Below are 12,280 nucleotides of genomic sequence, written 5' to 3'. Positions count from 1 at the left end.
ATACCTAAGTTTTCTTAAAAATCAGTACAGACATCGTTGGGGCCTTTACAGAAAGGAAATAAACAGCTGAATAGTAACTTCTCTTGGAATTTTACTTTTAATAGTATATGACATTACTTCTTTCCCCAGCTATTGCCTCTTTGTTGGCTACTTAAATAGTTTATTATTTAGAAAAAGGATGCTGGTATGCTTATTTTCCACATGATGTCTAGCAAGAAACGTAATTTTTCTGTCTTCCAAAATGTCCCCTGTGATACAGAAGTAGGATAAGTGTAATTTTTTACAGAGAGCAGAATCCAACACACCTGAATACAACATTTTTCATGTAAGACAGCTTTATGGTTATGAACAAACTCTATTTTACGGAAGCCCAAAAAAAAAAAAAAAGTAAAGATAAAAGGGCTCAGAGATCATCTATATTAAGAATAAACAAGCCCTAATGAAACAATAGTTTGGTATAAAAAGACAGAGGAGAGGATAAGCATGAAAAATGTTTACCAGGAGATACAAATTTGGAAGACAGAACCAACCTACTTATCATATGTATGAAGGAGATTTTGTGAGGTTACTGGTCAAGCACTCTGTTCCAAGCTGTGATCAACCTAGATTTTTTTCCCAAAATATTTGGTGTCATAGCTATACAAGCAACTGAAGAGGTGAGGTAAATCACAGCACCCTTATGTTCCTCATAGTGCCTTTGTGTGAAGTGTAGTTGGTTTCAGTGTTGTATGAGGTATATGCATAGATGTAATATAAGGATGAACACTACAGGAAGTGCCAGTGAAAGGCTAGGAGCAATGGTGGATGTTTATACAATCAGGTTTTACTGAAATTTTCTAGGTGCAGTAAGTCCCATACTTCATTAAGTTTTCTGAACCAAATTCAACACTAAGTTATGCACTTTAGTACCTTATTGAACTCAACGGGCATGTAGGGGCTGAAGTCAGCATTAACTATAGCCATCTGTTATTTTGTCATGCCATACTCAATTATTTTTATTTAGCTCTTTCAGTCATATGAAATAAAACTGTCAAAGTTGTCAAGAACTCCAAGAAATGAAACCTCTAAGCTGCTGCTCTGAGATTTTTAATATTTCTTCCAATACAGATCCTTGTGCCTTAAAAATCCTGCCAGAAGCACATTTTGTCTGATAGTTTGATAGGACATGATCCAAAGGCTTGCAGATAGTTGGTAGAATAGATAACAGCAAAGAATTCATCATTTATCTGCATAGATCTTGCAATAGTACATTCAATAGTACAGATATTAAAAACACATTTCATTAGATAACTGCTTTCAGTGTGCACACAGTAAAATGTTAGCTTTACTATAGTGCATTCAGATGTACAAAAATGCATTTAGATGTACAAAAATGTAATTAAAAATGCTTGGGGTTTTAAATTAGAGAATTTATGAAACAGGTGGTAATACTCAGTACGGCCCATTATTTTCTTCCCTCAGAGCTAAGGTAGCCTGCTATTTCATGGGAAGTTTCAGCGTGTGTGAATGGATCATGGGATGAATACAGGTTTCTCTTTGTCAAAGTGATCAGAAAGAAAGACATTTAACTTTCTGGGGCATGTTGAATAATTGAATGGATCATTTGATTTATTGTCCTTCATTTGATTACACCTGTTGAAAACAGATTTTTTTCATGTTTCTGTCATAAAACAAAGCATTTAAAACTTTCTAAGGCTGACTAGAAAGCTTTTTTGGCATTGTGAGTTGTGGGTTATTTTTAATATTTTTACTTATTAACTATTATTTTTCAAAAGATCTTTTGAATTTTGAAATATTTTGAGATAAAAGAATCATACTCTTTTGAAAATGCTAAGTGGAATTTTTAACGAACTTTAAAAAAAAAAGTTTCTTTGAGCAAGCTATTTGCCATTTCCAATGTCAGTTTTCCTTGGAAAATTCCCGTAGCGTCCCATGTCAGCCCTAGGTCCACAAGAGAACTTTCTTTTCTTGGCTTCAGCTGAATCCCAAGTAATCTTGGCTCCATAATCACCCAAGGTGGAAGGGACATCCCAATACAAGATTCAGCATTTCTCCCAAAGGAAATGCCACACACATTCCTTGTCCTACTTAAAAGATTTTGAAACTGAGACAGAAAATTGATTAAATTATTGACGGATGCAAAGATCTGGAGGTGCTGGAGATCAGTTACAGCATGGTAGGATTCCTAGATTCCATTCTTAAAATATCTTGGTGTAGAAATAAGAACAATTAACAGTCAAGTCAGAGGAGTTGCTGGACCCCAAAAGAAGAGGAACCCCAAATTTCTTTTTTTTCTGGGAAGGAACACTGAAGAAATGAAGTTCGTAAGAGGAGCTGCTCCACTAAAAAGAGAGACCTTCTGTCTCCACTGTTTTGTTGGAAGGAGAACATGAGCAAATACTTAGCAAAGACAGATTTTCCCCTGAAATTGGTCCGTATAGTTCAAAAGAAAGCAGAGCCCAGTTTGCTATCTCCTTTATTCACCTTTTGCCGTGGTTATTCAGTTTCTCACAAACTCCTATTTGAGAGGGAAGTCAAGAAGTCCTTTCAGGCAAAAGCCCTACAGAACCAGTCTAAACTATCTCAGTCTCCTTCCTGATGGATTTTTTAAACGAGACACATTTCTCATTAATTTCTCAATGTATCTCACTTCATATCTCTAGCACACATGGAATCAGTAAGTGCTGTGATAGCATCGGCATATCTTCTAGACTTCAAGGTTCCTTCTGAGTTGCCAGAGGTTTCTGTGTCTCATCTCTTGCCAGGCAGAGAAAAAGGAAGAAATGGAGCAGGCTTCCTGTCAACTTCTTAACTCAGAAACTCTTACCAGACTGCTTGCATAAATGCCATGGTGATACAGTTTCAACATCAAGTATCTTAAACTGTTCAGCTCAATCCCACATGCCTGGTCATACTCGAAAGTGTTGTTTAGACGCTCTGTCTTTGGAAGACTTGTGGTGTTTTAAGTTTTTTGTAAAAAAAAAAAATAATCAAGATGTTATTAACCTTTTTTAAAAATAGGCATTTTATTAGCAAGTTTTTGAATTATATACTGTATACCTTATCAAGTATTCATTTTCTAATCACTATTAAAGCATATAATCCTCATAAGGATGTTTACAATGATTCAAATTAACCTGCATTTAACTAAGGGGGTTGGTGTTATGGGATTATAAGATTTGAGAGGTGTCCAAAGGAGCAAATTTATTTCCTAATGTAATTTTAAAATTTTTTCATCTTAAAGGTCAGGGGAGAGATAGACCCTGAGAGATAGTAAAGTGAAAAAGGAGATCTAAGTCTCAATCCCAGGAAAAAATTGTGAATTAAACATGGCTTTGCATGGCTAATTTAAACTGGTTTCTTCTTCAAAGAAGGTTTGAAGTTCCTGAAAGTAACTTAAGTGGCTTGTGCTCAATGCAAATTCCAGTGTTTCTTTTGTACAGTTCATTGTCATTGAGGGTGTCTTAAATTTGTTCATCATTCTTCTGGTGGAACTATTTGTGAATATGATGCTTGTGTATTAAGTTAATTTAATCTAATCTATTCAATCTTTTATAATTTCTAAACAAGGATTACTTATGCCTGCTGCACCATCACCCTCATGTCTTTGGTATAATTTGTCTTCACTAATAGAAGTCAAAAGGTGGACTTGTTTATGTTAGTAATTTGGGTGCTGGGATTAAATGGTCTTTCATCATATTGTTTAGATTTTCAGGAGGTGAGTGCTGTGAAAAATAAAAATAAAAATCCAGACTGCTTCCCTGTTTTACTTCTGCATTTTCCACTGAAAATGGCACTTAGGGACATGGTTTAGTGGACATGGTTATGTTGGGTTGACGGTTGGACTCGATGACCTTAGAGGTCTTTTCCAATCTTAATGATTCTATGATTCTATGAAACAAATCCCTTGCAAACCCTTGTTTGTACATAGCTAACAGTTTTACCTGCACACAGGCTTTGCTTACCCAACCAAAACACCTGTTACATCATAATTAAGTGCATGTTGCTAAAGGTTGGTCGCACTTTCTCATTTTTTTTACGACTGTGCTAGAGAAGAAGCTTAACTGTCTTAAGATCAGTCTTAACTATAAGAGTTCAAACTTCTCCTTCTTTTGCTGTTGGGAATATGAGAACAACATATTTTGTAGGACCTCAGCCTGTCCAATGCCAGTGTGGAAAAAAACTTGAATTGAGTTATGACTCTCCGTCCGTTTATACGATCCCGTATAGTAATGAGAAATTTTCCATAATACCCCTTGGCAGCCAGATCAAGGGCGAGTTGTTAGCTCCAACTTAACGTATAAGGGTATCTGAGGTGACAAGACATGTGGGAAAGGGACAAGAGATCTATAAGAATCCCTGAGAACAGCAAATTCAAGTGGAAATAAAAGTTTTCAGCCTAGAGTGTATTGTTGGCAGTTTACAATTCCTAAGAAGGGGAGAGCCCTGGGAATGAGGTGAATCTAAAAGTATGGCTTTTGTGCTGCATAGTATGTACATAAAAAAGTTAACTAAATTTTATCAAAACCTTTCAAAAGTTAGCTAGTTCTGCTTTAATCCTAGCTTTTGTTTGCCCTGTTTTTAATCCTGTTAATTAGAGCTTGCATATTTTCAAGTAACTCACTTCCAGATTATTAAGGCTGCTGCCAAAATTGCATTGTTCATTAAATTCTCTGTAACATTAGCTCTTCTTAGCAGTTCTAATATAAATAAAATTCTTGCCAGATATTTTTGGAAGAGAGAAAATACCAATACTTGGCACCTCTGTACCCTTCACAATGTTTTTTTTACAGACATTCATTTGCAGATATTAGCTGGACTAAACTACTCTATACCTCTGTTGTGGTTTAACCTCAGATGGCAACTGAGCACCACACAGCCACTTGCTCGCTCCCCCCCCGGTGGGATGGGGGAAAGAATTGGAAGAGTAAAAGTGAGAAAACTCATGGGTTGAGATAAGAACAGTTTAATAATGGAAATAGAATAATAATAATAATAATATAGTAATAATAATATACAAAGCAAGTGATGCACAATGCAGTTGCTCACCACCCGCCGACCGATGCCCAGCCAGTCCCCGAGCAGCGGCCCCCCAGCCAGCTTTCCCCCAGTTTATGTACTGAGCGTGATGTCACATGGTATGGAATGTCCCTTTGGCCAGTTTGGGTCAGCTGTCCTGGCTGTGCCCCCTCCCAGCTTCTTGTGCACCTCCAGCCTTCTAAGTCGGTAGGGCATGGGAAGCTGAAAAGTCCTTGACTAGCATAAGAACTATTTAGCAACAACTAAAGCATCGGTGTGTTATCAATGTTATTCTCATGCTAAATCCAAAACACAGCACTGTACCAGCTACTAGGAAGGAAATTAACTCTATCCCTGCCAAAACCAGGACAACCTCTCTCAGATAGAATATAGAAATTCAGGGATTACAACAGAGGTGCTTGCATACTAAAAAGCTGGGTCTTGTGAGAGGTGGACAATTGTATACCTTTGAAATGGGAATACTTGGGAGTTTGTATTCTTCAAACCACTGCTAATAGTTGAATAATACGTACTGAATAATTGAAACTACAGTTTCAATCCAGTAGGTGTTTTATGTGTATTCTCAAAACAATTCCAGTTCCTCAGCTCATGTAAGCATATCTTTTAAAATTAAGTCCATTCCTACCTGTAGTACGTTCTTTATGTGTTTTCCTGTGTAGGACTGGACTGATAATTAAGTGATGTCTAACAAAATTGGAGAAAATAAATTACTCCAGTAACAGAAGTCTGGTTGTATGAAATCATTATATAAACAAATTAATAGTGATACAGAATCTTATCATGAGTTTGAATATGTCATTTGCTGATATATGCATAATGCATTTCTTTTTTACATACCACAGAATGCTTATAAAGAGTCAGTAGATGATTGTAATCAAAACCATGATAAATCTTACACTAATATCTGCTGCTTTCATTCAAAGGCACCCTGAAGCACTTTGCAGACTGTTATATATAGGAAAAGAAATTAGAAATAGAAAATTACATTGAAATTTCATCAATATCTCCTGGTAATAATTACAGGATTTGATCAGATTCATTCATCTCCCATTTGGCTATTAATAGGAATATGACACACTCTGAATTCCATCTTTATTCTCTTAAGTGGATTTTCTTTGGTGAGGAAAAACTTCAGAGACTTTCTCCACCCTCTTAATGTGCAAAGTCTTTAAATACCGGCAGAAGCATTATCATTTGCAGGAATTGAGTGTTCCAACTGTGATTATTTCTAAGTGTGTAGTACAAAGTCAAGCATTATAATCAGTCTTTGGTTTATAATTTTTTTGACTTTGTCTGTGCTGATTAGTATGTCCAGAGGAAGTACAAGTATCTTAGAAAAGCATAACAGAGCCACTCAGTCTCTTGAGTGTATTTGTCTTTTTGGTGCACATGTGGGCCAAAAGCTATTGTTATGCCTTTTCTCTTAAGAGCAAACGAACTACGCAGGTTCTGCTGGAGAAAAGACAACGCACTTCTCCCAACTCTTAGTCCAGTACTCCCAGCCCTCAATAGCTCCTTTGCATGGCAGAATGCATTCCCTACAGCAATGAGACAAGTAAGCAATTATCAGAAAATAAGGCTATTCTTGAAAAGAACTCTAACATTTAGTTTTATTGTCATGGCAACAGCTTTAAAGTGACCATATCACTAAATGCATAAATAAAATATTAAAATGAGTAGAAACATGTTCAGTAAAGAGAGAGAAAATCATTACTGCTCCTTTTTATTTGCTTCAAAGGAGGTGAAAGCTATTGGTGACAGGAAAAGGGCTGCCCTTTGACATCCTTATTTGGAGCTGAAATATTAGCTCTTTTTGTGAGAGGGGAAGGAAAGAAGAGAAATGCCGACAGTTTTCTTTTTACCACTCTTTGAAGAATTCTTTATTTTAAATAGACACGTCCATCTTTAAAGTATTCTTTGAAAGATTAGCAATCAGTGGAGAAAGCCAGTCTCAGAGGAAAATATCAGAAAGAATAAAGTGATGACCTACATTTATCCTCTATTAGAAGGGAGTGGGTCCCATGGATACAAGTCTTTAGCAGAGATGGAAGATTTGGTCTACATACCTGGCTTTGTTATTCACTCTTTTCTTTCTTAAAGGGAAAGTCCTTTAAACTCCCTTTTCTTATATCACCTGTCTCCAAAATGATGAACACGATACCTTTGTAAAGGGCATTGCAATTTGTGGATGAAAAGCTGTATGCTACAACCTAGCACAATCTGCAGAAGCATTCTGCGAGGGTTACTCCTCTCCATTTTCCTTCCTTTCTAGCAGTCCCCTGTAGCAGCCTCACCAACACAGCACCTGGTATAGCTGTGTCCAACCAGAGAGGGTTAATGACCTTAGCAATACAAAGGGCTCACAGAGAAAGGCAAGTGCTCTGAAGGGGAAGAACATACAGATTAAGGAGAACAGTCATCTATTATTTGAAAAACTCTAGTAATTAAATCTCTAGTTACTCTCTTCATCACAGAGAACAGACAAGAGTTCCAATGAACTGTCGTTCAAAAATGTGATGGTTATTTTCTTAATTACTTTAGTTGTGCTTCTTTTAAAAAGAATGTTTTGCCTTCCATCTCTTCAGAAGGACCCAGTGAGGGTGATGACTGGAGATGCTACTGGAAAATACTACTGCGCACTGGAAAACTCCGAGCATTACCACAGATCATGCAGATCCCTGCTGTGCTTCCCAGCTGTTAGCAATCTAATGAGTCAGATCAGGGAGTCATCCGAGTTAGAGATGAAAAAGACTTTCAGTTTCCTGAAATCCTTACCAGTTCCCAGTTAAATTCATACTGTGCTCTTCAGTAACTTTTCCAGATGCTGAATTCATCCTTCATCCTATGGTATTTTTGAACAAAGGAGTTGATTTTTAGATCAAAAAGTTGCTTACTTTAAATACTTAATTACATGGCAAGGTACAGCTAAAAAGAAAGAGAAAAAAAAAAAGAGAGAGAAATAGGTGGATTTATTTTGCTTCCTCTTACTTTCTTTTGTGTCAAAAAGTATAGTCCTAACACTACATATAGTGCATTTTTTCCTGTGTGGATATTTTTGTCCTTCCATGTGTTTATGTCAAAAAAAAAAAAAAAAAAGGAACAAGCACCTGAGAGATAAGGTACCTAATTAAATTTTGTTTATTTTTTTTTCTATTTGGAAGAAACAGCACTCAACATGCCAGCTGAATTCACTTCTTGAAATGATAAAGGGAAAATATTGTAACTGTACATAGTAATTTGGTCTAGGCATGAAAAAGGCACCAGGTTACTCACTGCAGTTGAAATAACGAGCTTTTAGAGACTATAAATTGAATTTTAGTGATCTTGCTAACTAAAATGCGGTTTGAGCTGCGTACTCATGGTTAGATTCACAAGTTTAGATTTTTTGGACCTAGGCACTTAGTGTTAGAAATGACAGGACTAAGATGACAAGCCTTTTCAGATAATTAGTCTTTAATTTCTCTTTTTTAATTTAATACTAAAAATGTTAAATATAAAAGATGCACTGTTTCCTTGGTATGCAGAGGTTGTATTGTTAAGATAATAACTGGCAGCAACTAGAGCAAAAAAGATACACTTCTAGGAAGTGTATTAGGATTTTTTTCCCTCTCAGAATACATCAGCAAGGAGATCAACAGCAAAGTATTACCCACTAGTATGGAGCTGGTCAGTCTGGAAAGCAGGAAGACCAACACAAGCCCAGCTGAGTCCAGGACTGGCCACAAAGCATGCTGCTACTCTGACTGTGTTCCTGGGTGACAGTAGCGGCTATCCATCCATTTTCCAGTAAACGGGCAGCGTTATTGCTCAAACTGATGTCGTTTGAGACAGGTTTTTAGACAGTAACACTGTATTGATGTAATTGTTACATACCTGTTCTTTTGGTGCTTAGTTCATTGAACAATAATAATGATCAAGGAAATCATTTTTATGTATTTCACAATTACTTTATTTTTCTCTCTCTCTGTAATTCAGGAGAAAAGACACTGGGATGTTGTCATACAAAGAGCACCTACCAGTGAGTCAGGTAGTGGTTGGAGACGTTGACCGGCCTGGGTCTGAAGCCAAGATATCCGTGGGTCCTGTGCGTTGTCAAGGAGATCGTAAGTTGGCTGGTTTTCTTCCACTTACTCCTGGGTAGAAAGCAAACTAGATTGGGAACTGGTTTTGTAGACACCCCATGCAAATTTAGAGAAGTGGCTGTCTACTCAGAGACTTTTTTCTATGAAAGCATGGTATGATTTGAGAAATTTTGTCTATGAAACTGCACATATAATGGCTCATCTTTGCATTTAAAATATCGATATTTGTCTTTATTTTATAGTAAATGTGGCAACTTTTAATGTTTGATTATTCAACTAAGTTTATGTAGATATAAGCAGTAATACAGATTGCATAAGAGCATCTCAACATCTGTGCTTCTGTTGAGTGCTTGTCAGTGTCATTATCATTGCTATGCATATCACTGTAAACTATGTTTATGGGATATAAATAGTAGCATGATGGCAAAACTTATCACTATAAACTCTGTTTACAGGTGTATAAAGTTTGACAAGATTGTTATCAAGTGTTGACTATATCAGGGCTAGACGTTTCATGTAAAACATTGGGATTTTTTGTAGTAGTCCCTGATTTCCAGGCTAAGTGTTGATAGGAGGTGTACATCCTCCAGTTTGGTCAGCAGGTGGTAGAGTAAATGAGTATAATGGATAAATTTCCACTTCACACACAAAAAAAAAGTTGGGATGTAATTAGGAGGATTGTATTCTTCCTTCAATCTATTTTACATTTCAGAAGGTGAAATTCACCACCGAAGGCAGAGCAACTGCTTAAGGCCCTTTTAAATCACACTTCAAAAACTTAAACTCTATGCAGTTGGCACACGCATTATACCTGTCCTCTGTGTTTGAAGGCCATTCTGTTATAAGAGGTGCAGTAAGGAAAGGTTGCCTGATTTAATTTACAATAACTAATATTTGCATGGTCTATAAGGAATACAAAATCCATCCTCAGATGCTGGTAAAGAGTGTATAAGTCAGCCTATGAGATTGCAGTGATGTAGAAATATTGAATGGGTGGGCATAGTACATGCAAGTTGAACAACCTGGTTCTAACCAGCATCTAACATGACACGACAGGGATGAGTACGGTTTGTCCTTCCTCCTCTGCCCCTTTACAGCTACATGCTTTTCATCTGCATGTTTCTAAGTACTTTACAAAGGAGGTCAGTATCATTATACCTGCCTTAAACTAAAGAAATTAATCCCAACTGAGAGGAAATCATGTACTCAGAGTCATCCAGCACTACAAGTACAAAAGAGAGTTTTCTGGGTCCCAGTCCGGTCCCTCAAAACACTAGGCCATTGCTCTGAACTGAATGTGCTTAGCCTCTTTTTCTGCTCGTGGTCTTTCTGGGTTACACAAATGATCCCTCTGGCTTTTGTTAATGAATCTGATGCCTAACAAGCAGAAACAAATATCATAGGATGTTTGCAAACTTTCACATCACCTATTTGTTGCTTGTTATTTATGGTGTTTGTCTAATCACAGGTCAGTTTGTGTTTGTTTGTTTCTCAACTATGTTTGACAAACATTTTCGTAATAGGCTCTTGCAACTGATGACTAAGAAATAATGAACAGCATTTTTCTTGCAGCTGTATTCCTCATATCCTGAATCTGAGTGCTGCTAGAAATATCAGTCACTAAAGTGTGAGCCATTTCTAAATATTAGTATAAATGAAACTTCATTTGAGCAGACAGTAGCCTTTATTAGAGTGTGACTGAGTAACACAGCCGTTTGGGAAACTGAACGGGTGTATTCCTAACATCCTGATTAATTGAATTTTCTGTTTGAACTTTACAGATATGATTTGTAGTTTTAAAAAAACTTTGCCTATAAATAAATTTGAATTTACTTCCATGACCATATATTATTGTCAAAAAGCTGGTATAAGTTTTCTCACAGGAGATAATATAAACCCCAGTCCTTTGCAGTTAGTAAAAGCTCCCATTTTATATTCTGAGTGCACTTGCTATGCATTCTCCTTTGTATTCTTTCTTGACCATATACAACAGCTGCTGTACCCCAGACCAGTACTGTCTCACCATGGATTAAAGCCTGTGGAAAACAAGGTTTCTGTCCTAGGGAAAATTCCAAAATTTCAAAATGTGCTTTTGTTCCAAAGGGAAGAAAGAGCCAAAGTGCTGAATCTGTGGAAAGGGATTTTAAAAAACAGTTAATCCATTTTTGGTATATTATATGCATCAAAACCAACATTATTAATACTAACAATGTTGACTCTCCTGTTACAGCACAAGAAGTTCAGTTGCATGTGTTTTGTATGTAGTTATCATTGTATAATTTTTGAAGGTGGTAAATGAAATTCAGTTAGAGGTATGAAGACTGGCAAAGAAATACAGATTTTTGGTCTGGCTGGAAGGAAGGTGGGAAAGGTAAGAATGCCTAACCAGTCAAATAAAAATTTACCTGTTTAGAAGGATTTCTCACTGTGGTTGTAGAGCCTGCCAGTACTGTGACAACTTATCTCATATTGCCCTGAGGGTTGTCCATGGCATGTGATGTATCAACCCATACTCCAGTGATATTTTGCAGCACATGAAGGGCCATATTCTCACATCAGAATTACAGTATAATTTGCCACACATTTCATAGCCACTTCTATGTAACATCTAGAGACACTGACGTGTCACCGAGGCCCAGTCACAGCTGTACCAGAGAGCTGTAAGAGTACAGCAGAGCTGCTGGCCTTTGCAGTCCATAAGAACAGACAGCTGAAATCTTGCTATGTGAGGGCAAGGAGGATTAAAGAAAGCAAAGGTATGTGTTGTCTCATGCAGTTCCCTTCCTCCCATACCCATCAAATTCTTAAAGAATCAATTAATCAATTGGGGCCAAAACAATTAACCATTCCTACACTATTGACTGACCAAAGTAAATCTGAAAATCATTCATCTCAGTGCCATTTGTTTGACACAAACCAAGGAACATTAGGAATGTAGTACACTTATTGCAGAATTGTAATTGTTCTCCTATTGCAAAAATTGCTAGATTCTTCTTTCAGAAATATAGATTTTATTTTGGTCACATAAATGACAATTTCATTTTTCTGTTCCTCTGATTTATGACCTGATTAAGGCTGCTCTGGGCAAGCTTGGATGGTGGCTATTGTGGGAAATAAAATCAGAAAACTTGGCCATGCATGATTATCCATCTTTGTGT

General features: G+C 36.8%; 1 protein-coding gene across 1 annotated transcript in view; it reads left to right on the top strand.

The window, feature by feature from the left end:
* CNTNAP2 (contactin associated protein 2) overlaps positions 1–12,280 on the top strand; it is a 1,225,394-nt gene that overhangs the window by 1,019,718 nt on the left and 193,396 nt on the right. Inside the window, exon 15 of the mRNA XM_076330744.1 lies at positions 9,016–9,143. Within this exon, the coding sequence (XP_076186859.1) occupies positions 9,016–9,143 (128 nt within the window). The remainder of the gene's footprint in view (positions 1–9,015; positions 9,144–12,280) is intronic.

This window comes from Aptenodytes patagonicus, chromosome 2 (assembly GCF_965638725.1).
Source record: "Aptenodytes patagonicus chromosome 2, bAptPat1.pri.cur, whole genome shotgun sequence".
In the NCBI taxonomy this organism is placed as follows: Eukaryota; Metazoa; Chordata; class Aves; order Sphenisciformes; family Spheniscidae; genus Aptenodytes; species Aptenodytes patagonicus.
This window is presented reverse-complemented; position numbering and strand designations above follow the sequence as displayed.